The 27,204-nt window shown below is 46.7% G+C and overlaps 1 protein-coding gene across 13 annotated transcripts in view; it reads right to left on the bottom strand.

Moving 5' to 3' along the window:
- The window catches only part of RIN2 (Ras and Rab interactor 2), a 227,673-nt gene that overhangs the window by 21,039 nt on the left and 179,430 nt on the right, over positions 1-27,204 (bottom strand). For all 13 annotated transcript variants that reach the window (XM_070472222.1, XM_070472226.1, XM_070472221.1 and 10 more), the window contains 4 exons: positions 16,168-16,473; positions 13,707-13,838; positions 9,113-9,276; positions 2,088-6,389 (listed from right to left, as the gene is read on the bottom strand). In XM_070472222.1, the coding sequence (XP_070328323.1) occupies positions 6,066-6,389; positions 9,113-9,276; positions 13,707-13,838; positions 16,168-16,473 (926 nt within the window). In that variant the 3' untranslated portion in view covers positions 2,088-6,065. The remainder of the gene's footprint in view (positions 1-2,087; positions 6,390-9,112; positions 9,277-13,706; positions 13,839-16,167; positions 16,474-27,204) is intronic.

Raw genomic sequence — 27,204 nt, 5'->3', positions numbered from 1 at the left:
TGTCATTCCTTTCTGGGAAGCGCTGCTGCAGGCAACCTCAGGGGCAGACCCGCTTCCTCCTGGGAGGTCACTCTGGCTGCCCCTGAAATCTCCCTTCCTCTCTTTGCCCTCTCTTGGAAATAGTCACCACTGGCCATAAGCCCTGCTGATGCTCTTAGCCAGGAGGGAACGCTGGGAAAATCCTTCCAGTTCACACGTGTATCCGCTATCACTGCCATCATCACCTCCATCATAAACAACAAGGCTAAGGGAAGGCATCCACTTTAATTCCCCCACACTGGGCATCCCACATACAAGTGCTCAGTGCTGTCGTATCCAACTCTCTGTGACCCCATGGACTGGAGCCCATCAGGTTCCCTTGTCCATGGGATTTCCCAGACAAGATTACTGGAGTTGGTTACCTCCTCCGGGGGATCTTCCTGACTCAGGGATTGAACCCGCATCTCTTGTGTCTCTTGCACTGTAGGCAGATTATTTACGCCTGCGCCACCTGGGAACATGAACACTTTCTCTATGTGTGTGTGTGTGTGTGTGTGGTATATGTGTGTGTGTGTGTGGTATATGTGTGTATCTGTGTGTGTATCTGTGTGTGTGTGTGTGAACACTCAGTATATATATGTGTGTGTGTATGCTGTGCTTTTATATGTGTGTGTCTGTGTGTACACTCTGTGTATATGTGTATCTGTGTGTGTGTGAACACTCAGTATATATATGTGTGTGTGTGTCTATGTGTGTGTCTGTGTATCTATGTGTGTGTGTGAACACTCAGTATATATATGTGTGTGTGTGTATGTGTGTGTGTCTGTGTGTGTGCGTGTGCTGTGCTTTTATGTGTGTGTACACTCTGTGTGTGTGTGTGTGTGTGTGTGTGTGTATGCTGTGCTTAGTTGCTCAGTCGTGTCTGACTCTTTGCGACCCCCTGGACTCTAGCCCGCCGGCCTCCTCTGTCCATGGAGATTCTCCAGACAAGAATACTGGAGTGGGTTGCCATTTCCTCCTCCAGGGGATCTTCCCAACCCAGGGATTGAAACCATGTCTCCTGGATCTCCTGCATTGAAAGTGGATTATTTACCATCTGAGCTACCAGGGCAGCCCTGGTGTATACACACACACACACACACACACACACACATAAATGTTAAACCTTTGGTACCTGTTACTGCCTTTATTTTTTTCATAAGAAAAATTGCCAGCAGATAGTAACATGGATGAGGAAGTAGAAATAACCAGTGGCAGTGGAAAATTTTCAAAGTTGATTATCTCATGATAATAGTAACAACATTCAATGTGCTGGTGGAGAACTGGGTACATGATAATAGTAACAACATTCAATGTGCTGGTGGAGAACTGGGTACTAAGACTTCACATGGATTAATTCAGTGCCGTATGGCTCTCAGAGGAGTTAAGAGGAAGACACTGTTAGTTCCTCGGCTGGTAAGAAGTGCCTGTTTGACAGTGTGCATGTCTGTGTGTTTTGTGGATAGATGCTCTGGATGTGATTTTATTTTATATGCTATAGCTACATTCTTCAGCTTCTTAAATCATTCCTAGTGAATTTGGTAGAACTGCGCTTTCCAATATTGTAGCCATGAGCCAATTTTGGCTCCTAAACATTTGACATCTGGCTAATAAGATGTGACATATGTGCCCAGTACACACAAGATTTTGAAGACAATACAAAAAAATTAATGTAAAATATCTCTAAGATTTTAGATTAATTGTTGAACTATTATATTTGGGATATCATGGGTTAAATATAATAATTACTAAAATCAAATAAATTATTAGTAATACTGCAATATATTGCTATTGATTTCACCCATTTGTAATTTTCTTCTCTCTTTAATGTGGGTACTAGAATACTGAAAATCACTTATGTGGCTTGCTTCCTATTTGCATGGAACAGTGCCATGTTACGAGCACATTATCTTATGGTCTTTTGCTGAAATCAGACAGATGAGACCAAGAACTTGTGCTTGATTAGGTGTTTGTGGCTGTAGACAAGGTCTTACCTTTTCCAGGCGTGTGTCTCCCCTAAGACCTGTGTCTTGCTCTAGCCTGGTATTTCTCAGCCTCAGTGGACTCACCTTGGAAATTTCAGTAAAAGTTGCTGCCTGGATCCTGGATGCAGAGATTCTGATGGTCTGGACAGCTTGGCCATCGGGGTTTTAAAGGCCTGCAGGTGAAGTGAAGCAGTGGAAGCCGAGAACTGATGGAAAATAGGACCTGCAGAAATGAGCCCTGGGGACAGCGGGGTGGGGAGTTGGGGGCAGGGCGGGGGGTGGGGGGAAATGGGGGCGGGGAGTGGAGGGGGCGGGTGTTGGCAGAGGGGCTTGGCTCAGTCTGCACCTCTCCTAGAACTAGATAAGTATGGGGAAAGGTCAGAGCCCGCCCAGCTCATTAAAAACTAACTAAACTCCCCCTCCCCTTCAGGGCCCTGGGGTGGGGAGGGGAGGAGTGGGACTCAGTTGGGGTGGGGTGGGGGGTGAGAATGCTTCCAGCTGTGTGAGGTGACACTTCCCCAGGGACCCCAGGGAAGGCTGGCTGTGGAAATGTACGCCTCTCTCACCTCCAGGGGCCATGGGGGTAACCACAGCACTGAGCTGAGCCTGGCCTTACCCCTTACCCCTCTCCCAGCCCCCAGCCTCTGTCCACAGGCTCTAAGCATCCTCCCCGTTCAGGCCGAGAGCCAGAGTCCAGGAGACGCTTCAGCGGGTCTGTGTTTGGTCGAAGGAAATACTCAGATCCATTCATATAATATTCTAAATGTCTACTACGTACAAAATTTCAGAAATCAGGCAACTTCCAACTTTTGAAGTTTAGCTTATTAGCATCGAGGCAAGAAACTGCCCCCTGCAAACCCCCGCTGACTTCAAGCAAAGCAGACTTGCCTGTTGAGCAGGGGTCTGGCTACCACTTTATTAAACATTATTGGCCCAGACCTTTCTGAATAATTTTTTATAAAACTTCCCCTGCATACCTTCCTGACAAAGTCACTCTTCCAAGGGGGGAGGTGCTGCCACCTGCCACCCATCCTTCCATGCTGCAGCGAGACATCTTTTTCGAATAAGCATGTATTCTCTGAGACCAACCACCAGATCTTCCTCTATCTATCTCTTCTATTTTTTTACGATCCGTTTAGGATTCTGCCATGTTATGTGAACATTCCCCTATGTCCAGGTTGATCAGGGCTCACAAAATGACCAACAACACTTTTGCTCTCAAATTCACCATCATGAACATGGCTTGGAAAATGATTACTTTTTAGGATTTTTACCACCAGATAACTGCCAGGCGATGAAAATAGCTGTGTCCATGTATGTAACCCTTCCTCTCAAACCTTTGGGAGAATAAGTGGGCAGTGCTGAAGACTATCACAGCACTCTCTCATTTCCAGACTCTTAAAGATGAAGGGAAGAGCTGCCCAGCAGACGTGAAGCCGCATTTATGAATGAATGCATTCATGGCTGGGTTTCCTGCCTTCTGTGTTTTCTTACAGATCTAAAGTTGTAACTTCCACACAGTACTGAACTACATGAACAGTTTCTATTCTCTGTCCCCCGAGGAGAGAATACTTGGCAGCGCATGTAACGTTTAAAAAAAAAAAAATCCTTTCCTCTGGCTGGCATTCAACTTTTATATTTTTAGATTTGGAAATACGTTTCCCTCTCCCTCCACCCAGCATATATATTTTTATTCTCCTCTGACTCCTTCCAAACTGCAGCAAAATCTGTTTCCTGGCAATTTGAGAAGTGAGAACTGTCGGAGGGGGGAAAAAAAGTGAGGAGACATGTGATGCTGTCATGTTAGCAGGGAAACATTGCCCAAGGACAAAGCCAGGGGCCGTCTTGTGATGTTTTCTTCTGCTCACACAGGCGTCCTATTTTGATCTCACCGAAGTTTACTCCGGCGGCCCCCATTCAGACATTGTGACCCGCGTGAAATCAGCAGGGGAACGGACTTCTGAAGATAAGAAGAGCTGATGCTCTCACAACCATCAGGACCAAACTGTCACTCGGAATTCATTGTAAATATACAAAGCAGGCAGTCTGCTCAGCTATAGCTCTGATCTTAAAGTGCCCGTCCTACTGCTGGGTTAGAAAGTTCGTTCCTTCAACAAGGACTTATCGTGCCATTGTTCTCTGCCAGGCTTGGCTCCAAGCAGCAGGAACAGGGCAGCTTCTGCAATGTTGGTTTTGCAACAACCCTAAACTCTCAGCCTGGGCACTTCAGAGGTTACATAAGACCTGGGCGGCAGGGGTGGGGGAGAGAGGGGGCGGAGGCGGGAGAGGAGTGTCTGCAGTACTCCCAGAAACACCAAAACCTTTCAGGTCAGAAGACCATCTTTTCCTTCTGCTGCAGGATTTTTGCCTCCTGTCAGAACAAGAGCTGGCTAAAAAAAAAAAACACAGCATAAACTTTTCTGTTTCCTGTCTGAGGATTATCTAACCACAAATACCAGCGTGGATTCCAGTTTTACATAACACTCTGGGGTACATCATTACACTCCGCTTCTCAAAGGAAAAGAGACAATGTGAGGATATTGCAAGAATTATTTTCACACATGAATTATCGTACAGTATTACAAAGAGTTATGTGCAAAACTCCATTAAAAATCATTTACAAAAGGAAATACAACACAGTATGTGTTGAGGGTTCCAGATGTATAGCAAAAGCTTGAAAAGGTACAAAGTAGAAAGCCAAACAAATCAGATGACTGGGCATCTTTACACAGTACAATAACATACTTCTGTAACTACCTGTGTGACACGGATACAAGAATTCATTCTCTGTGCAACCCCCCGACCCCCACCCAAACAGGTTTCATAAAACAGAAATTGAACTTCACCACACATTCCTACAACACAGACAGGCTTTTTTGGTGCATCGGCAAACTCCTTTCCAAATAGTATTTATTTAACTCGATGAAACTCACATTATGTGGTTTCTGCCCCAAAGAATTTGATGCTGTTAGTTTTGATTTATGTGGAAAAGGGGGAAAAAAAACCTGTTGCTCTAATTTTTTTTTCCTCGTGGGGTTTTCAAAATTGCTTCCAAAAGCAAATAACATGGGACAGATTTTGCAAACCTCACTGCATATTTACAGTATTTTCAGCATAGGTGGTTCCTTCTATCTCCTTTTCCCACTTCCTTTAAGGAGCCTGAACCAGCAGGCTCCACTCTTTAGTCTCCTATGAAGAGTCTGTATTTCCCTCTCAGTCTCTCTCTACATTCATTTCTCTCCTGATTCTCAGCATCACTTGGTGAAAACACAAAACAACATGATAGCTCTGAGCGTGAACAAGGTAATGACAGTACATCGGATTCCCAAAGGCATTCTGTGGCCAGTGTCAGAAATACATCGCTGTAAGAAACCCAGTAGTCTCTCCCCACAAAGTGGCCGAAACATCCAGTTACGGAAGAGAGACCTTTAAAATGCAATACTCTCAAATCCAGCAAGAGATTTCTTTTTTGCATCATTCAATGTTAAAGTCACATGCATAATTATAGAATATCTTAAAAGTTACAAAAATATTTTAAAAACCAATCCTGACAGTTTACCTGCAACTGCTATAAAATCTTCTATGAAATATATAAAAACACAAAGGCTCTTTGTAAAAAAAAAAAAAAAGGGGGGGGAAGGAAGGAAGGGTGGATGAAGGCATCCACAGAACTGAGAGGTCCTTGATGCACTGCATCGGACAGTCTTGTCAAACGCCTGCTGTTGAACTCGAGAGGAGAGCTGGTACTTAAATGTTTATTCAGTACATATGCACACACGTGAGCCAACCCAATACCTGGCTGAGGGGTAGGCAGCAAGCCATGTGGGGACACCTGAACCACTGGATGCAACTTTCCACCTCTGAAGGACAGGTCCTCCTCTTTGCCGAACCTCAGCGAGCTCGCTGGGGAGTCGTGGTTAAAGATGCCCTTGGCCAAGCGGGCCTGTGGATGGCTCGGTCACGGGTCCTCAAGGAGATGACTGCACAAGACCGTGGACGCCAGAGGCCAGGTTGCTAAGTCTCCCCCTTTGGACGCACCACTGGGAAGCCTCTGCGAGTCCCCTAGGAGGCGCTGAGGTCTTCCTCCCCGTTCTGGAAGATGATGCCATAAGGATCCTTCTTGATGCGCTTGTAGACGAAGTGGAAGACGTGGGGCTGTGGCCGGCTGTGCAGCTCGGCCTTGATCTTCTGCGGGTACGTGTCCTCCGCGAGCTGCTGCCACGTTTCATCCACAAAGAGGAAGAGGCTGTACTCCTGGGGGTCGGCCACCTTGAACTTCTCGGCGCAAAGCTGACACACGTCTTCAGTGGTGACGTACGGCCTCACGAGGAGGGTCTTTCCCGTGCAGCCACTGTTGACCTCCTGGAATGCAACCCGGAGGTAATTCTGCAGGGGGTGGAAAAAAGAGATTGGGGGGGGCAGAGTCAGAAGAGGAAGAGAGACGGCACAGATGAACCCGTGGGATGCCAAGGAGAGGGCTTGAAGGTGAGCCTCACCAGGACGTCCAGTGTCAGGACACCGGGCCTCCCAGGGAGGGAAGGGGGCTGATCCCAGTCGGGACAGTGGAGAGCACACTGCATGGTCTGGGTTACTGTACTGTTATTGTTTAGTCGCTCAACTGTGTCCGACTCTTTGCAACCCCATGGACTGTAGCCCGCCAGGCTCCTCTGTCCATGGGATTCTCCAGGCCAGAATACTGGAGTGGGTTGCCATGCCCTTCTCCAGGGGATCGTTCCAACCCAGGGATCGTACCCGTGTTTCCTGCATTGCAGGCAGATTCTTTACCAACGAGCCACGAGGGAAGCCCTGTAATTCTTCCCAAGTGTCAGAAGCAGGAAGTCTGTTCAGCCCTGCTCTTTCAGTCCCTTTCACAACGCAGGGCTGAGAAATTCCTGGCAAAGAGTGTCAACTTACTGCTACCCTGATCTTATCCCTCTAGCCTCCAAAACTGTGAGAAATAAATCTCTGTTGTTCACAAGCCAAATTAAAAAAAAAAAAGAGTGTCAACTACAAGTGATGCCGGGTTTATTCCCAGCTTGAAAAGTAACCCAGAGGGCAGAAGGGCCTGAGCCAGGACAGCAGGGGGAGACACATAACATGAGGACACAAGAGCACAGGCCCTGTTGGCTCTGGACTACCTTTTACAAAGCCTAAGCAGAGGCTATGCTGTTACTGCGGACAGTGGACCATCCTTCTCTCCCCTAAGGGAGATTTCACACCGCTAAACCCAACACAAGGCTCCAGTGGCTCTGAGCGCCCTGTGGAAAGTTGGTGGTGGTGGGGGGAACATGGATTCTGTGGAAAGACTTGGGAGATGCGCTGACTGGGTGCAGGATGCTGCCATGTGGAAATGGAAGGTGTCGGGGGGCGGGGGGTGTTGGCAAGGCCCCGTGTCATAAGCAGTGCCAGGCGAGCGGCATCAAAGGACAGACTGGGGTCCTGACCAGGGCCAGGGTGTCCCAGCCTCCCGCCCGGTTCTCCCAGAGTCTGTGGCCCCGAATTATTCTTCGTTCCACTTCTTCAGGAGTGGTGGTCACCAGGTAAAATAGGGGAGGCCCTGTTACATCGGATTTTCAGACAGAAAATAAATGCTCTGCACAGGAATGATAAAGTCGAAGCTCTGAACTGGAACATTTCGGGGCACCTCTGAGCACACACCTGCCCTGTTTTACTTACCCCTCCTCTCTCTTCCCGCGCCCCACCCCCAGCACACGTGGTCCGCACGCCTGGTGTGCATTCACTCACTGACTCCTGAAGAGGACTTTGTGCAGGAGGCCTACACTAATCCCCATCTGACCAGGGAAGAAACTGAGGCACAGAGAGGCTAGGTAACTTGCCCAAGGCCACACAGCGGGCCAGTGGCAGGGCCAGGGTTCCAGCCTCCTGCCCATGAGGTAAGGTGCTTGCTACTCCAGCGTGAGCAGACATGTGTGTCTGTGAGCCTGACTTAGGTGTTCCGAGTGCAGCCTCGCTTCCTGGCATTGCTCCTTCAGCCAAGCTGAGTGCCGACAATCTCTGTCTTTGGCCTATTCTAAGAAGATGCCCGTCTGCAAGGTGAGCGAGGCTGGTAGGGAGGGGTGTGTGTGAGACAAGGGCTCCGTGGACTCCAGGGGTCTCTGGTCAAGAAGCTCCAGATAGAGACAGGGGGCTGGGGGAAGGTGGGAATTGGAAGGACATGCATTTTCCTTTAAGAACACCTTGCTGACCCTGACTTTCCACAACAGGCTCCTTTAAACCAAATGTACCTTTTGAGTGTTTTCAGAGCATTAAAAGGCAAAAAGGGCAAGGAAAGTGAATTGGGACTCAGAGACAAATCTGGCCTGCTTGGGAATTCACCACGTGGCATGTGGACTCAGTCCGGGTTCACAGTTCTGCTGGAAGCTTTTAAAATAATATTCGAAGACCTGTGCAGACTCATCAATTCATCAGACTGAGCCCATGAAGCGATCCTGTGTTGGGTCAAGATTTCTACAGCCTTAACCCGCCTTTCCTCTCCAGGAAGCATGCTCCATAATAACCCCACTTTCCCAGCACCAGTTCATGGACAGAGAAAATTCTGGATGGGGAATTCAGGCAAGATTGGGCTCAAATATTCATGCTCCAGCTCTGGCCCTACCAGGCTGCCAGAGCTGACACTGCTGATGAGACCCTAGGGTCTTCTGTTTTAGGGGTAGGGGGTAGGGAGAGAAAAAAGGAACGGGGTCACTGCGCCCCTCCAACTTCTCAGAGAGGCCAGGTCAAGTGCAGGGCCTCACAGGGCTGTTTCCATATGGCAGGTCACCTGTCTGCCACCTGTGCCAAAAGCATCCTTCCTGTAGGCTTTCTGAGGGCCTAGGTGCTCAGTATCCATGCAGAACCTTCAGGAGGAAGTCCTGCCCTCATTTGACTATTTCCTTAAGGGCAGCAAAACTTGGGCCAAATCCACACACACACACACACACACACACACACTCTCTCTCTCCCTCTTTTAAGGAAAAGAGAGAAGTGAAACAAGGTCAGAAGATGGTTTAAAATATCCCTTTTCCACTGGATGACCGGACGAGGGGGGGCCCCTGAGCCGCGTGGGCCGTGAGGAAGCAGCGGGGCCCGCCTGGCCGCTGGCCACGCACCTGAAAGTCGTCCACCGAGGGGACGGTCCGGTTGGTGGTCCTGCGCTTGTGCCACTGCCTCAGGGTGTCCCTGGCCTCGGAGCTGAGCAGCCGCGCCGCCTGCTCTTCCTGGAAGTTCTTTATCAGGGAGAGGGCCCCGTAGGCGCTCGTCAGGTAATAGCCTCCTGGAAAGGGTAGACAGAGTGAGTTCTGCTGGGGTTCACCTCTGGGGACCACAGGAGGGGCACCACAGCGTCGGAAGTCAATCTCCACCTTGCCCCTTCTCTTCCACAAGCAAATTTTTTTTTTTTTTTTTTTTTGAGCAAGAGAATCCTCTTCCATCCATTCCTGCATTCCTCTCCATGGATGTGCAGCTAACCCAGGTCTGAGCCACTGCCTGGGGACTGAGGACCAGGCCCTGCTTCCACTGATGGAATTTCCATTCCGAAGCTGAGACTCAAAAAATCAACCGAAGTGCAACTGTGAAAATGCTTTGCCAGAAAAGGTCAGAGCGCTGGAGCCTGACATATTGAGGGCAGGGGAAGGGTGGTGGCTTGTGAGGGCAGCGGGGTCCACTGCTGAGGTCAGAACACTTTCCAGTAGGAACAGGAGTCCACCCACCTCCCAGCAACACCTGCTTTGAAGCTTCTCATTTAAGAATTCCTATGTGCTAAATGTGAAGTGAACTATATATACACTTTGAAAGAAATACACAATATACAAGTGTGCTTACAATAATATGGGGTTTTCAAAATAACCTCTCCCTCATGTTTCCCTTTCTTACCCTTACACATAGGGACTCACAGAAGAGGACATTTAGGAAAAGGTTAATTTACAGGGAAAAGGAAGTGGCGTCCCTTTTGCTGGTGCATTTGGGAATGATTTCCTGTCTGTGCTGTGCGGAGTTGCTAGGTTGTGTCTAACTCTTTGCGACCCCATGGACTGTAGCCCCCCAGGCACCCCTGTCCACGAGGATTCTCCAGGCAAGAATCCTGGAGTGAGTAGCCTTTCCCTTCTCCAGGGGATCTCACCCACCCAGGAATCGATCCCGGGGTCTCCCACATTGCAGGTGGATTCTTTACCACCTAAGCCACTAAGGGAAGCCCTCTTATGTCTGAGGGGGTGTTAAAAACACTTACAATACTCTGAAAGGCATGTAAATGTGTTCACAGTTTGGTCCTAAACTATAGGCTTGTCCAATAAGTTCATTCTGGTTTTCCTCTAAGATGTTACAGGAAAACCGGAAAGAACTTTTTAGCTAACCCAATACGATGAGATGCCTTTCTGGAACTTGTAAAGCTCCTTGCTGGAGAAACACTAGAGGGCGCGCTAGATGTTTATTACAAACTGCCACTGGACACTGCACGTTGTGGACCGAGAGACATTCTTCATCCAAATACCTGTTGAATCTCCACCTTGAGCCAGGTACAGAGCCGGGCTGGGTTTGTAAAAATTAGAATCTGAGTCCCTACTCCATAAATGCATTAAAAAAAAAAAACGGATATTGGTGTGTTATTCATGCAGGGACCAGAAGTTAGCTGTGGTTAAATGAGTTTTGTCTGCCAAGTGTCACTTCCACCACCAAAGTATTGAGTGTTAACACAAGACCCTAGAGAACTTTCTCTCTGGTCAATGAGTGGCAACACTCAAGAGGGCAGTGGTCCACCATCTAGGAAATGAGTTGAATGCCCCCCTAAGTCATACTGGACGTGGAATCTGAGAAACAATTTTGTGGTTTTCAGGTCACTGGCAGAGATTTGGGGGTCATTTTTTTTTTTTAAGATTTTTTTGATGTGGACCATTTTGAAAGTCTTTGCTGAGTTTGTTACAATATTGTTTCTGTTTTATGATTTGGTTTTTTGGCAGGGAGGCATGCAGGAGCTTAGCTCCCGGACCAGGGATCAAATTTGCATCCCCTGCATTGAAAGGTGAAGTCCTAACCACTGGACCACTAGGGACATCCCTGGAGGTTATCACTTACTGTAGCATCCTCTCGCCCACTCTGAGCAGCACACCTGCTATACATCCATCATAGGTCAGCCTTTTTGTTCAGAGTCATTTGACTAATTTGGCAGATTTACCACTCAGCTGTAAGCTTCCTAGGGCAGCCCCCACGGTACACAGTAGAGAGTTTCAACTGGCTGAGTTTTACTAAATATTTTACCCATGAACAAATCACATGATTGACTGGGAAACTCAGTAGTATGGAATTTAAATGTGACACAGAGGATTTTAGGAAAAACCAATATGGAACCCAAGGACTCAAGAGAGGCTTGTGGAGGTGTCAGAATTGGAGCTTGGACTTGGAGGGACGACGACTGTTGAGTTGGGGATGGGGGTGGTTTCCTTTTAATGTCAAATTTTTCACTCTATGGCTCAAAGTTCAGGCCACTGAGGGGAAAACGCCAAATGCTGGAAGCACAAAACTGACCACACTTGGAAACATGTGGATGCAATTAGAGTAAGGTTTAAATTTCAGAAAAACTAACCCTGCCACTAGGGCTGTGCATGTCAAAAGGATTCTATGACGTCTTTTCCGTAAATGAAATGACCTGCTTCAACAGCAGAAAACTGATGTGGGCTGTGTTTTGGGCTGTGGGGCAGGATGCAGGGCAGGACCAGCCGTGCGTCTCCTCCTGGTCTGCCAGCCTGACAGGGCCGCCCGGTTCTCCCAGAAAGGAGCCCAAGAAGCCAGGACATGGCTGAGTGAAGGTGGGCTCCAGTGAAACCCCAAGTTGACTGACTGCTCTGTATGTTTTCTAGCTGCATCCTTGTCTTTCTCTGTGATTCCCGGAGGTGAGGACCTGCCCACCTATCACTGACACAGTACCCTGAGCAATGCCTCACTCTGGAGGAATGCTGGGGAAAATGACAGGAAGTGGCTGTCTCCATCCTCAGGTCACAGGAGGTAAGCATGTGTTTGTCCCAAGTACACACTGTCAGCAACAGAATGGTAATTTTCTGAGGGAGGCTGACATGTCCTTTCCCCAAAGCCCCAGGAGTTCAGCACACTTATTACTAGAATTAAACATGACTGAAGCTCAAAATAACCCTCGCTGCATATACAATTACAATAATAATGCCATGGAAGAAAGAAAAAAAGGGCATGGAAATGAATGTATGTTTCCTCCTGGTCCCTGGACAAAGCCACATGCTTCCTCCCTCCTGGGAATCCCAGGGCAGAGCCGGAGGAAGGCTCCAGGCAGGGTCTGGGCAGTTTATCCTGGAGGGTCCAGCCTCAGCATTGGTTTATATCCATGAGGGGAGATAAACTGGGAAGAGGTAAAGGGATGGATGAAAAGATACTCATCACTGGTCCTGAGTCAGCGGGTCCCTGCAGGGGTGGAGGGGGACCACAGGGCTCCCTAGAGGTCAGATCTTCTGACCCAGAGCCAGACCCTGGGGACCAAGGGAACTAATGCACACATTTGGGGGGTGACAGTGCACTGCCGTCTCCTCCAGGGAAAATCCCAGGATGCTACATTCTCTGGGGAATCCCATCGGCATGTGGATGGACCTTTTCACTCAAGCCCAGACTAAAACTCACTAGAGGAAAAAATGTTAGGCGTAAATTCATCACTCAGAGTCCATGTGGGCTGAGATATATGAAATGAACTGTCAGGACACACAGGCCGAACAAGCTCCGATCTGCTCCCCTTTAAGACAAGCTCATACAAGAGTCCTCGTTATTTCAGGCCTGTGCACCACGGTGACAAACACCCTAATTATTTCCATGATAAAATACTTAACCCTTGTGTAAGGACAGGGATTCCTGTGAAGACGTGTTGGAATGAGGCAGACAGGAGGAGGACGACTGAACTGACAAAGTAAGTTGAAAGCAAATCGCCCAGATTTTTTTACTCCGCTGTGGTTTTATGTGAACGATGAGCAGGTGCTATTTTTTTTTTTTTTTTTTTGGTAAAAAAAGGAAATCACTGATGCTATTTTCATCTTGAAAACCAAATTTAAAGAATAAAGATGAAAACCAAAGATAGGCCTTTGTCCGATTCACTGACACAACAGTGGGCAGTTATGCTGGCAGTGGAAATATTCTGCAGCGAAACTTTACAGTTTCCCTGTGAAATCAAAGAAACCATTTCTTTTAAAAATTGGCCCTGATTCTACTGAATGGTATTTTTTTTTCCTTTACTGCAACTAAGCAATCTTGGTGAAGTATAATTATGGCAGGGTTGCATTGTTTTGTGTGTTTTTTTTATTTTTCCAAATTTTCTGCGACGAACATTATGACTCCTGTAATCTGGAAAAAAGTCAGTACCTTCTCACAAAACTAAAACGGCTGTTAACCCTGAATATGTCAAGAAGCACCCATGTAAGTGCCAGGTGGATCTGAGGTTTTATTTGGGGGGATGAAGATGTTTTGGCGCTGAAAAGAGTTGGAGGATCGCTCCAAATTGCAACTGGACTAAACGCTACTGAATTGTCCACTTTACAATAGTTAATTTTAGTTTAACCATGAATGTACTAAGGGCTATTGCATTGCTCATTTTCAAATAGTTATCTCATGTTCTGCAAACTCTGCCTCAATTTACAAAGAAAAGAAAATAAAAATGAAGAAAAGCACCCAGTTCCTCCCACTTCTCCAAATGCCCGCTACCTTCTCCATGTAGCAGGGATGGATCCAGAAGCTCCATCATGTACTCGACCTCCGTGTCTAGCTCCAGCATGTCACACTGCGCTATGACATAGGTCAGGACCGGCAAAAAGTCATCTGCTCCGTACATCCTCCCTGGAGTAGGAAGAAAGGGGGGGACAGATGGGTTATTTTTAGCCGCATTTCTCCCTTTCATGTCCTACTTGCTGCTTTTATTAGCAAAGAGCCATGCAGGGGAAGTGAGGTGGGTGTTTCTGGAATCCTACAGTGGGGAGGGCTCCTTCCCACTGCCCTCATCAGAGGCAGACCCTAACTCACAATTTCAGGATGAATGTCCAAGTCAATGAACACAGGGAAGATTGGGTTTTCCCATTTCCATGATTTGCCTCAACACATGCAATAAATCGGGGCTTCCCTGGTGGCTCAGCGGTAAAGAATCGGCCTCAACGCAGGAGAGGCAGGTAGTCGCAGGCTTGATCCCTGGGTTGGGAAGATCCCCTGGATCTACTGGAGTGGGCAACCCACTCCAGCATTCTTGCCAGGGGAATCCCATGGACAGAGAAGCCTATTGGGCTACAGTCCATTGGGTCGCAAAGAGTTGGACATGTCTGAGCACACACACACGTGCAATAAGAGTCCTTTTTTTTTTAAAGAGTTTCACTTTTCAGCAAGTGACAGAATAAAACATTTTGCATTAAGTGTCTACTTAGGATGTTTCTCCTTTGTGTCTTCCTATTGGTTTCTGTCCAAATTAACCAAACCATAGTGACCAAAACCAACTTCAGCAAGGAACAACTCGTCCTTCTCCGTCTTCAGTGTGACTTAAATGTGCTCCATCAGTGGACATTGAATAAATACATCTGATTAATATCTGACCAAAAAGATGGTCAGTCCGTACTATGTTTTATCACGACAGAGATTCTCAACTAGCGGTGACTCTTGCCTCCCAGAGAAGTTTGGCATTGTCTGGAGACATCTTTCACACTCATGAAGGGAGGGTGGGTGTGCAAACAGCAAGCATCTGGATGCCGATAAACTTCCTAGAGGAAGTGGGACGTTCCCACAGCAAAGGACTAGCTGGCTGTAATGTTATTAGTGCTGAGGTTGAGAAACTGCCTAAGAACAGAATCCTGTGCAGATATAATGTGGGGGACTTCTTATAATTTGACAGACTACAGAAAATACACTTCTTGGGACTTCCCTGGCCATCCAGGGGTTAAGACTCTGCACTTCCAAGGCAGAGGGTGCAAGTTCGACTCCTGGTTGGGGAACTAAGACCCACATGCTGCTTGGCTCAGCCAAAAAAATAAAAGAAAATCCATTTCTTGCATGTGAAGTATGCTTAAGAAGCGGTGTTCATCCGCCAGCATCACCAGCCTAGGAGCTCACGTGTTAACATTTCTGCTCAACAATCTGCAAAGTGCATGCTCATGGTGACCTCCCCCAGCCGTGAGAAAACAGAGCCTGTGTTTTCTCTCTGCTGCCTCTCCATGAAGCAGTTTCGCTCAATGGAAACACTGTGATCATCCAGGGAATTAAAAAGGCTCACCCAAGACCTGGGGTACCACAGGGCTCATCACTACCCACAAATCAGGGTCACTCTCGCATCTACAAGTAGCAGCCCTGGGGAAACCTGAGGGCTGACACGTGTGAATTCCTATTGCACTGCATCAGCTCAGAGCAATGAAAGGAAGGATGGCCAATAAATGACTGTAATGAGACCTGAACGCTCCAAGTTTCTGACAGATGCTATCACGGACACAGGCTCTCACAGGCCAGAATGTAGTAACGACAGGAATAATCAGGACTATCTCCACCATGCTTGGGGCTATGCAAACATTGATCTGTCTAATGCCCACCTTAGGAGGAAGCCTAGGGTCACACCCAGGACAAGAAAAGAACTGCAGCTTGGAAGGTTGATTACAGAGGTCGAAGCCCCACAGTTAATGAACGCATTCCCGGACCCAGGGTTTCAACTCAGACCCAAGACTGAGTCTGTATCCACTGCCCTGAATTAAATCTTTTTTTTTAGCTTAACATAACTTTTTTAAGGGTTTTTTTTTTCTTTTTTGGATATGGACCAATTTTTAAAGTCTTTATTGAATTTGTTACAATACTGCTTCTATTTGTTTTGATGTTTTGGCCACAAGGCCTGTGGGATCTTAGATCCCTGATCAGGTGTCTAACTCTTGCCCTCTGCGTTGGAAGTGCAGAGTCTTAACCACTGGATTGTCAGGGAAGTTTCTGAACTAAAGCTTTTATAAACTGGCATTGTACAAAACTCATTGCTGCCCTGCCCTGAATTTTTGGTGTTGTTAGTTTGTTGCATGTGGGCTAATTTGCATTTTTGTGAGCCCCTTGGTGAAGTCAAGAAGCTGAAAGGAAGAGCAGTTGGGGATTGGAAAGCCCAACACATCCCAGCCCCATCGGAGGGCCAAGAGCCTGGATGAGGTGGTGGCCTCACCTGAGTTGTTCTCCATGACGGTATAGATGAGCTTGCAGACTCTCAGCAGCAGCATGACCTTCTTTTCTGGCGAATACATCTTCTGCATGGTCATGAACTTGACCTTGATTTTCTCCACGTCTACAAAGTCAGGGGTGGGGGCGAAGACGCCCAGCTCCTGTGGATTCCTCTGCCGCACGAGCTGCAGGTTCTCCTTGAGTTGTTTCCATGAGCCATCGGCCACGTGGAAGTGCTTCAGCATGGCCTCGACGTGTCCTTTCAGGGGCTTCAGGATGCACTTGTGCATGGCTTTCTCCAGCACCACATCTGCCAAAGAAAGTGCAGCTACTGTGACCATTGTCTGAAGAAAGAAGAAACGTAAGGTCTGCTTTCTGGAAATGCACACCTGCAGCTCTGTGCATTGGTTATCAGGCAGACATGTCCCAACTGCACAGCCAATCAACCAAAATTTTAGCCCCACATCATTTACACACCAGGCTTCCCTGGTGGTTCAGACAGTAAAAGATCCGCTTGCGGTGTGGGAGACCTGGGTTCGATCCCTGGGTTGGGAGGATCCCCTGGAGAAGGAAATGGCAGCCCACTCCAGTGTTCTTGCCTGGAGAATTCCCATGGACAGAGAAGCCTGGAGGGGTACAGTCCATGGGGTCGCAGAGAGTCAGACACTGAGCGACCAAGCACAGCACACATGCGTTCACACACCAAAGTTTTTTTTTCTTCCGTAAAGAGCCAAGAAGAGTGAATCTTCCCTAACAGTCTTATAGTCTCTCTTGCATGCAGTCAATGCAACTGAATATATTTAACTACTTTTATATCTTCTCACCCATAAGCACAGGTGAATATTCTAGAAGGTATGCTTTCGACCCAGTCTTTCCACTGAGAAGCCAGTGAACAGCTAAGCAAATGTGCTATGTTAAAAGAAGGATTTGCTAATAGCAAGGGTTCCAGCTCCCTCAAAATATTTCCTGAGGGAAAAATTCAACTAAATACACATGGTATCTTGGATTGGATTCTGGACCAAAAAAGTCTTTCTGTCATTTACTATAAAGGACATAGTGGGGCATTAGATGAGATCTGAATAAAGTCTGCAGATTAGATAATATCATTAACAATGCATCTGGCTTCTTTCACACAGACTGTATCTCGGAGACTCAGCCAGCTGTGCCTGGAGCAACAGTGTGCTCTTTTTCACAGAATGACTCTTCCCTGAAAGTTAATGAAAGTTAATGTTACTGCAGTTTTGTAACACAATGTCCCTATTTTTAGATAAATACCCACTAAGTATTTAGGGAAAAAGGGATACAATGCCTGCAACTAGCTCTCATGGTTTAGATAAAAGGAGGGGATGTGTGCATGTGTATGTGTATGTGTGTGTGAGTGTGCGCGTGCATGCGTGTGTGTCAACAGGAAATCACTAACACTGGGAATCTGGGTGAAGGGCAGACATGATTTCTTCATTGACTTTTTGCAACTTTTTTGAATGTCTGAACTGATTTCAAAATGAAAATTTAAAAATTCTTGAAGTGAGTTTCTGTTCAGAATTAGGAAATATCCTTAGGTGTGGGAGACATTATTTCCCCCTCTTTCTTGGAATGGTTTGCTCAGCGGAGAAGCCTTCTTGGCTGATGTTACAGGGACCAGGACCACGAAGCTGGAGCCCTGGTCTGAAGAGGGTCTGTGCTGTGAGAGGCTCTCTGCTTCTTCCACATCAGTTTCTCAATCTCAAATGTTTCACGTTCTCATCAAAGCTGCCTGGGTAGCAACCACCCCAGGGATACGACACTTGGGGATACGATTTCATCTTGGAAGCCCAGGAACCCACAGAAATAGCCAAGTTATCTCTCTGGCCCTTGGCATTCCTGACAGACATCAGATGACACGGACTCTAAATGATTACCTATTATTAGAAGATCAGGGACAAGGAGAAATCTAAGCAGGACATACCTATAGAAACCAAGGTTGAAGCAAAAGAGGTTATACAGTAAGAAGAAAAACAGAAAAACATTTCTTCACATCTGGCATTAAAACAAATTACTGTTTTAAAACAAATTAAAACCAAGATTGCATTGGTTATGCTGTGTCAATAAACTTCTAGAAAGTCATATAGCATCTCTGACTTCACTTCCAATGGCCACTAGGATGAAAAGTCAACAATAGTAATTAACATTGGGTGCCCAGTTGGGCTAGGCTTTATTTCATTATCTCATCTAATTCTATAGTATCTCTATTATTTTTGCACAATATCACTATTAGGGCTTTTTATAGATGAGGAAACAGACTTGGAGATGTCTAATGGTTTGCCTGAGCCCATAAAACTGAACACCCGGCTTTTCAAAGTCAATGCTATCTTAGTTCTAAAGTTCATGGTGTTTCATAAACATTCACCAGTTTACTGCTCTATCCAAAGATTCTGCAGATACATTCCTGGTGACCCCTCCCTTTGCTGGAAGGAGGTCACCAAGGGAGGAGAAAGCCACGTCAATCATTAATTAGGATGCACATGAATGCTGGGAGCAGCGTTACTCATAACAGGCCCAAACTAGAAAGCACCCAAGGCCCAACCCAATGGCATGGATGTCAGGAGATATATACACAATGGAATTCAGAAAATGGAATGCAGACAATGGAAGATTCATTCCATGACAAAGAGCAGGTTGCTGCTCCAGACACAACTGGCTGAGTCTCCAAGATACAATCTGTGTCAAAAAAGCCAGACACACAAGAGTTGTCTCCTTTAGCATGATGCTTACACAAAGCTCAAGGACAGACAAAACCAACCTATGATGACAGGTCAGGATGGCAGTCGCCCTGAGAAATAAACGGGGATTCGGGGGACACTTCCAGGTGATGGAGACGGTGGATGCCTGTGGTGGCTACAGGGATAAAAAATTGTCAAGATGAGCACTTGAAATTTATACACTTCATGGATATATGTTAAACCTCAATAGCCATGTGTATAAATCAAACCAACAGAAAACACCTAGAGACCAGCCTGAGCATTTCACCTTGAACCCCAAGGGCAACTTTTAAATTCCAAGCAAGTCTGATCATCTCAGGGCCAGAGTTTGCACACAAACCATCTCCAAAAGGTTCTATGCTGTTCCTGGGGCTGACAGCAGACAGCTCGTCACCAGCCAGCTAAGTGAGTCTCTTGAGCAACTCATCCTTGTCCCCAGGGAAGGGGTGCTGATACTGGCCTTTGAGCCACAAACTCCACTCTTAATAGCAAATGCAACAGTGGAAATCTGCTAGGAGGGTTGATATCCAGGACCCATTGCCTTAAAATTCCCAAAGAAACACATTTTTAGAACATTTTTAAAAGGCTATAATTTAGAAATAAGAAAAAACTGGTCTCTCTGCTTTCCTTTTCAGGTCTTCACTCCTAACCACCCCTCCCCATCCTCACAAATGTTTAATAAATACAATGAATAAGAAAAAAAGTCCAAATGACAAGGATTCAGTACCTGAATGATTCTCTCAAATAGGAAAAGAAGGTCATGCTTATGAGACAAGAAGGAAAAATGATTTTAGGAAACAAAAGGAACAGAAAATCTTTCAGAACATGGACTAGCTCAGAACAAAAGGAAAGAACAGATCAGATCAGTCATGTGGCTTATAAATTACTACTATCCGTTTTCCCCTACCCTCTCTGGTTGCTTTACATCCAAGAATGATGCTGTTCTAGGCATTTTACACGCACTGACTCTTCAGCTCCTCCACCAAACCCCTGGTGGGAGGACCGTGATTTATAGCTGAGGAAACCCAGAGACATGGATGCCACACAGGTACCAAGGGGAACCAGGACTCAAGCCCAAGAACTCTGGTCATGTCAACTGTGTTTATCTACAAGGAAATAAAAAGATGCAGGAGAACTGTCTGCACTGCTACATTTTGAGTCTGAGAAACCGATTGCTAACTGGAAACACAGTTTTTGAAAAAATTTATAGAGATCCTATCAACTGGTTCCAAAGTTCATCCACTCAGGCAAGAAGTCAGGGGCATCAGCCTAGAGCTCCCTGCCTTACTGAGACCTGCAAATGCCGTGATTTACAGAAAGTGCTCGACGTGTTGGCCTCCAGAGCCGTGACACGATCACCCCCGTCTTAGGAATGAGGACAGAAGCCTAAGGTCTGTCACTTCCCTCTGATCGGAGGCACAGATTCCAGAGAAAGTCAGGCATGAGACGGGGACCCATCACAGGACAGGCTGGCTCACTCATCAGCTCGTCTGGACACTTTCTGCTCCCCTACTTCTGCCAAAGAGGAAGCGAGAGTCCAGAAGCTGAAGTTCAGCGAAGGCGCGTGTCTTAGAAAGAGTGAGAGGAGGTGGCCTGGCAGCCGGCCCAGCTGTGTCTTTCTAAGTGACTCTAGCCTCATCACTTCACCTCTCTGACTGTCACTGCCTGCAACTTCTAAACTGCCATCTACTCCTCACCCAGGGCAGGGAAGACAGAAAGAGCACTCTGAACCTAACTGATGGTTAAAACAATTCCCGGTATTCTCTAGGAATTCTAACAGAACCCAGAGTCTAAACAACATGATGTCCAAAAGGGGTAGGTTGCAACCTACATGACAAAGATCAAAGATAAAGTGAGGTCATATAGCCTCTTGGCTTATTTAAGTTCTAGCATTCTTTCAAGAAAGTAAAGTAGAAGAAATAGAAGTTAACGTTTGATGACAAGAGGCAGACCTTTCTTGTGGGGAATTCAAACTGTGAAGTGCAAACGTGCATCATCGCAAATACTGACGGGGAAGTCTGTTTTCACAGTTCCTGGGACAAAGGGCGGTTACAGAAGCCTGTGCTCTATGCTGGCCCTCGCTTCAGCCCTGTCACAATGAATGAGGGCCCTCTCCCTGAGGCACAGAAGTTAAACGACTTTCCCTGGATGGTGAAGAACCTGGTTGTTCCTACTGCAAAGAAGTCAGGAAATAGCATAGTGGCACTCGTTCTGTACGAGAAGGGCAAAAGGAGCCAGTTCTGTCTTTCGGTGCTAACATGGTCACCTTTGGCTGCATAGATGGATTAAAGATCAGGGCTGAGCTGGACGGGTTACTCAGTGCTTTCCAAGCATTCCAAACACTTTTATGTACTTTACATGTATTTAAACTACCCTTTGACATGAATACATAACTCCTATGTGTTTTTCCTTTGGTTCTTCTAGAAGCCCACCCAGAGACAAAAGGATTAGAGTTGAGTGGTTCCCAGAGGAGAGGGAACCCTCTCCCAGTGGGAGAGGAGCCCAGGCAGCTCTGGTCCCCGAAGCAGGGAGGCAGCCAATGCCCTGTGCTTTGTTAGCCAGTTACCACTGGGAACAGAGGTAGCACAGGGATGCCTCAGAGCTAGCTCCCCAGGGGAGGCAGCTAGGGCCTCACACACCTCCTCCCTCACTCCCTGCCAGAGGGTGGCTTCCCCAGAGTGGGGCGAGCATTAATCCTCCCCGCCTCCCCTTTCCATCCAAGCTGGACTGGAGAGAAAATGCCGCAGGTACTGGAAATCTAGGAGGGGAGTGAGTGTCAGTGGAGCAGGCACAGTGGTGCTTGGTAAGCCTGCGGCAGGTGAAGAAACGGAGGCACAGAGAGGTTAAGACACATGACCAAGCACACACAGCTCAGCGGCAGCAGCTGGGACTTGAATCCACAGTCCAGTCTGAGCTATGGTCAGGAAAAGAGAGGCGGTCTTCTATCTATTTAAACTAATTTTCAAAAATAATATAGACGTGCTTTCCCTAGGCTGCAAGAGGTCGATCCTCCTCCTGCTCTGTACCTTTTGATGATGTACGAAGAGATCCTCTCCTTCCAGGTGACATGGACGCAAGAACTAGGTCAGAAGTCAGAATCACGGTGGCTTAACTCTTAACTTGGCACCACTATGCCTCTCGGCCTACAACTTTCAGAAGGACTCTGTCTAAAACAGAGCAGGTAATGCAATAACTCAAGGGATTAAACCAAAATCTAAATTCAAACTTAAAAGCAAATCATGCTAGATTTTGAAGCTTGAGTTAGACTTACGCGTGCATGCTCAGTCGTATCCAGCTCTTTGAGACCTCATGGACTCTATGTAGCCAGGCAGGCTCCTCAGTCCATGAGATTTCCCAGGCAAGAATACTGGAGTGTGTTGCCATTTCGTCCTCCAGGGGATCTTTCCAACCCAGGGGATTGAACCCACTCTCCTGCATTGGCAGGCAGATTCTTTATGACTGCACCATCTGGGAATCCCCAGGCTTGAATGTTCATTTAAAAAAATGATATGAAGCAAGCTCAAGGAATGACTTCAGACTTCTTTCTTAGGCACACTACACTCTCTGGTATTTAACCACATTTCTCTATAAAGAAAATAAAACATTCACGTAAGTAAATTGATGTTCTCTTTGAAATATGTGGGAATTGGGTTTAAGGCTACTTTTTCTTCAAATAATGGCAATACCCTTCAGAGAAAATACACATTTTGACAGCCACTAAAGAGAAAGCAAAACCATATCTTGTTTTTCATCACTGACTTTTAGAAATACAGTTGGCTTCTCTGTATCTTTGTGGAGTGTTTGTGTGCAATTTGAATGAAATAGAAAGTTGAGGATTACTAACATTTTTGGGAGTTGGAAAAATTTTGTTTTTCTTGAAACAAGACTTGAAAACAGAGGGATTTCCTTAAGATTAATATCAAATCAGAAGTAAAAATTCTTTTGCTTGAAGAAAATCAAAACAGTATCCACAAAAATGCAAGTTCTATAAAGTGTAGATTTCACTACCAGAAAGTTGGGACTAAGTTCTCTCATTGGTTGAAAGAGACTGAAGCGGAAGTGGTGTGATGCGAAACCCACCAATAAGGAGCAAGTGTTGGGATAACAAAGGATGTCACAGGGTCTATACCTTACTGGGCGGGGCACTCAGGAGTGAGTACACTTCACTCTGTCCATGAAGTTACAGATCCTGGGCTTTTGAGGAGGATGCCAAATGGTATACATGCTTTTGTTAAAGCAGTTGCTTGTCCCTGCACGTACCACTTTTGCAGAGTGGAGGGTAGAGAGCTTGCCACAAGGGAAACACGATATGGGGCCCTGGAATCAAGAGGGAGCTAGGTCGAATGGGAACTTATCTCATCCTCCTACCAGGAGAGCAAAGCTGATGTCAATCAACCAACATCTGTTCAAGAACCTCTACACGGCAGGGTTTTGTGCAGCAGTGCTTTAAAGAGCAGTCTAAACAGAAGTCAAATTCTCTATGATAGGGCACCACCATTTAGGCTGGCAATTTTACAGCTTTGAGACTGTTTATCATAACATTCTCACCTGGCAAGTGCTGACCTACAGGGCTACGACAGGAGCACATGGACAAAGTGGTAGTTGGGTGAGAGCTATTTGGTTTTTTCATTGGCTTTTCTCTGTGCAACTGAAGAACTCCTTTGTGAAGAAGATTAGCATTGTATCCAAACACTAAATGCACATGCGTTCACATGGGTCTTTTTCACCTATGAGTGATGGATTTCTACATGGGTTACAGCACTGAAATACCTCCTCCAACTTCCTTAATGACAGGATGGAATTCTGTAGATCTAGGCTTTACATTTCCACCTCCTCAATCAGCACGCTCTCCCCCAGAAGCTATGGGAAAGGAGGACAGGACTAGATTTTTTTTGAAGAAGAGAAACCCAACTGGTATTCTTGAAAAGCCTTACAAGCAAGCATCAGTTGACACCGGTTCTGAAGAAATTTGAGGTTTGGAATCCTGGGGGTGGCACTTAAAGTGAATCCATTCAAAGTGAATTATAACCTCTCAGGAAGTGAGACTGGTGAAAATAAACTGATAAACAAGAGGAGACCCAGGCTGAATCCAATCTCCCCTACCCACCAGCAGCATAACCCTCCACAAGTCACTTTATACATCTTGACCTCCATTCCTGAATTTGCAAAACAGAACAAAATCTACACAAAGGTACCAACCGTGAGTTGATCACACTGCTCAAAGGAATCACTGTGTTAACAAGGTCTTAGTAAACTAGTGAGCCGTCATTGAGGAATATGTAAAACAGATCATTTAGACTCCATTTTCTTGCCAGAGTCCGAATCTAAACTGGCACATTTAAGGGGACCGGTTTTCTAATCATTAGGATCACATCTTTCCCCACAACTCGGCACGTGATGAGTTTCTCAGGTCACCTTCTGCTCTGGCTCGCCTTCCTCTTAATTTCAAAAGCCCAGCACATTCTCTGCACTTCTCAAAACAGAATAATGGTTTCATTGATGAAGCAACAGATATGATGAAGCATCTGCTTTAATGCAAATACTTAAATAAAACAAACAATAAAAAAGTGTGGCAGTGTGTTGTCTGGGTACACCCACACATCCACAGACGGTGGCAGTTTGAGCTGCCTCTATTAATGGTGAGCCTACTATTCTAATTCCCTTGAATTTACAAATTAAATGTTTAAAGTAATTTTCATTTAGATACAATTGACAAATATTGTAGTCCTATTAGGTGTATAACACAATTAAACAATGTTTTCCAATCTCCTTAAGTTTCTTTTTTTTTTTTTCCAATCTCCTTAGTTTCTTATGAGAAAATATGAACATAGGCACCAGCAGGGTAGAGGGGTAAGGTTCAAAACACAGGGTTTAAAAAAAATAAATTGGGGTGGGGGGCTTCCTTGGTGGCTCAGTGGTAAAGAATCTGCCTGTCAATGCAGGAGACATGGGCTTGATCCCTGCTCCGGGAAGATCCCACGTGCTGCTGGACAACTAAACCCGTGTGCCGTAACTACTTAGCTTGCACGCTAGAGCCTGTGCTCTGCAACAAAAGCTGCTGCCACAATGAGAAGCCGTGCACCGAAACTAGAGAGTAGCCCCTGTGTGCCACAACTAGAGAAGAACCTGTGCAGCAACAAAGACCCAGCACAGCCAAATAAACAAAGTAAAAAAAAATTTTTTTAATTTATAAGATTTTTTTTAATGTGGACCATTTTTAAGCTCTTTATTGAATGTGTTGCAACATTGCTTCTGTTTTATGTTTTGTGTTTCTGGCCACGAGGCACATGAGATCTTAGCTCCCCGACCAAAGGTTGAACCCACATTCCCCAGTGGTCCAGTGGAAGGCAACCACTGGGCCACCAGGGAAGTCCCCTCAAAAAAACAGGCTCTGAATCCAAAGAAGAAAGTTCAGAAGCTGCACAGGTGAGGCCGGTATAGCCCTGGACAGTTGGCTCCAGCTAGCAGAACCCACCCTTGCTCCAGGGCGCACGGATGCGGCTTCACAAGGCTGAGGCCAAGACCTACTGCCAGCGCTGGGACAGGCAGCCTGGATGTCAGCTTCCCTCCTCATGACCTTAGATTTTTAGATGGAAAGCTCCATTTTTCCAGAGCAGCAAAGCGTTTGTGCCAAAGACTGCTGGCCACATTCAAATCATTTTTTGGAGAAGATGAGATCCGGGCTCCAACCAACAGCAATACCCTATCTGAACTGTCACCTTCCGAGACAGGAGAGCTTCCCCCCACCCTGCCCGGAAGGACCGGCAGCTTCGGTCGGTGCTTCGGTCGGTGCTCACGGCATTGGCGGGGAAGGAAGGCAAGGCCTGACGCCCCAGGGAGGAGCCTAGTCTCCGTGGGCTGGCTGGCACTGCGGCCACATAGCCCAGCGCTGACATCAGCGCCCGCCTGGCTCTCCCGCCGGTGCGGGGTCTGAGCCGGTCTCCCCTGAGAGGCAGGCTCGGGGGAGTGGGGGACGACCGAGAGGGCCGGGCCGCTCTTCCGTTGTCCCGAAGGCATGCAATTCCATCCCCAAGGCACATCCTGGGGCACATTCCTTCCAGCTTTCTCTCCAGCAGCCGGGCTCTAACCACGCCCCACCCACCCAGGCGCAAGCCACAGGAAAACAAACAAGGCTTTGATTCCTTTGTGAGAAAATCAAAAAAGCTGCTGAAACTCACTTCAAGGAGAGGGGGAGAGAGAGAGAGGCGGGGAGACACCACCGGCAAACTACACGGTGTTTACTACTTTCCACAAACAGACCCAATCAGAAAGAAGCCGATTCCAGCTTTGCTTTATGAACGGCCTAGGAAAGTTGAGTAGCTCTTTTTGATCGCTGCTGCCCAGTGAATGAGGTCTCTGAAATTTGTCCTTCAGAGTCAATCTTCTGAAGTTAAAAAAAAAAATCCCTTAAGACTCTAGCCCTGGAAAAAGAGAGGTCTTGCCAAATTCAATCTTCCCTTGGCCAAAGTAACTATTAGCAATTCAGCTCTCCAATGAGGTTAGAAAGAAAGTTATTTCCCCTTGACTTTGGAGAAAACACCTTTCATGTGACCCCCAAAATTTGATACTTATTTTTAAAGATACACAAAACAAACTTGTCCATTTGACTTTTTTTTGTTTTTGCTTACTCCCAAACTTATTGAATTGTGTGATTAGAAGCCCACAGGGCAGTTACCCTTTGGGGAGAAGGGGGACAGGGAGGGGGTCCCTGGGGGCTTTGATGCTGTCATATTCTGCTGCACTGGTGCTTGCTCCCTGTGGCAACTCACCCAGCTGCACACCGTGGCCTCTGCCCTCCTCTGAGGGTAAAAAAGGGCACTTTCCAACCAGTACAGCACAAACCCCCACGGCTTGCTGAGACACACCTTCAGGAGACCCTCAAGGCCCACACAGAGCGAACATCAGGCAGGCAACCGGAATGGTCCACCGCTGAACAGACCCATCTGCGGCTCCCATCAGTTGCTCCGCCAAACGTGTCCGAGCCTGATGCTCAGCCCCCAAGCGAGGTATATAACATGAAGTCAACTTCAAGAAGCTGTGTTTCTAGTTTAGATCAGCCCAGGGGGTGGAGTGTGTTGCTGTTTTGAACTCCGGAGAAAATGCTACCCAAGAGAACTAACACAGGCTACCCTGTCCTGCCAGGCCATAGGCGACAAATATATGGTCATTTTATTGAAGTATAGTTGATTTACAAAGTCCTATTAGTTTCAGGTGTATAGTAAACTGACTCAGATATGTATACACACACATCCTGGAGGAGGAAATGGCAATCCACTCCAGTATTCCTGCCTGGAGAATCCCAT

This window comes from Odocoileus virginianus, chromosome 9, assembly GCF_023699985.2.
Source record: "Odocoileus virginianus isolate 20LAN1187 ecotype Illinois chromosome 9, Ovbor_1.2, whole genome shotgun sequence".
Classification (NCBI taxonomy): domain Eukaryota; kingdom Metazoa; phylum Chordata; class Mammalia; order Artiodactyla; family Cervidae; genus Odocoileus; species Odocoileus virginianus.
The sequence above is the reverse complement of the archived record's forward strand: the minus strand, read 5'-3'. Positions and strand labels throughout refer to the sequence as shown.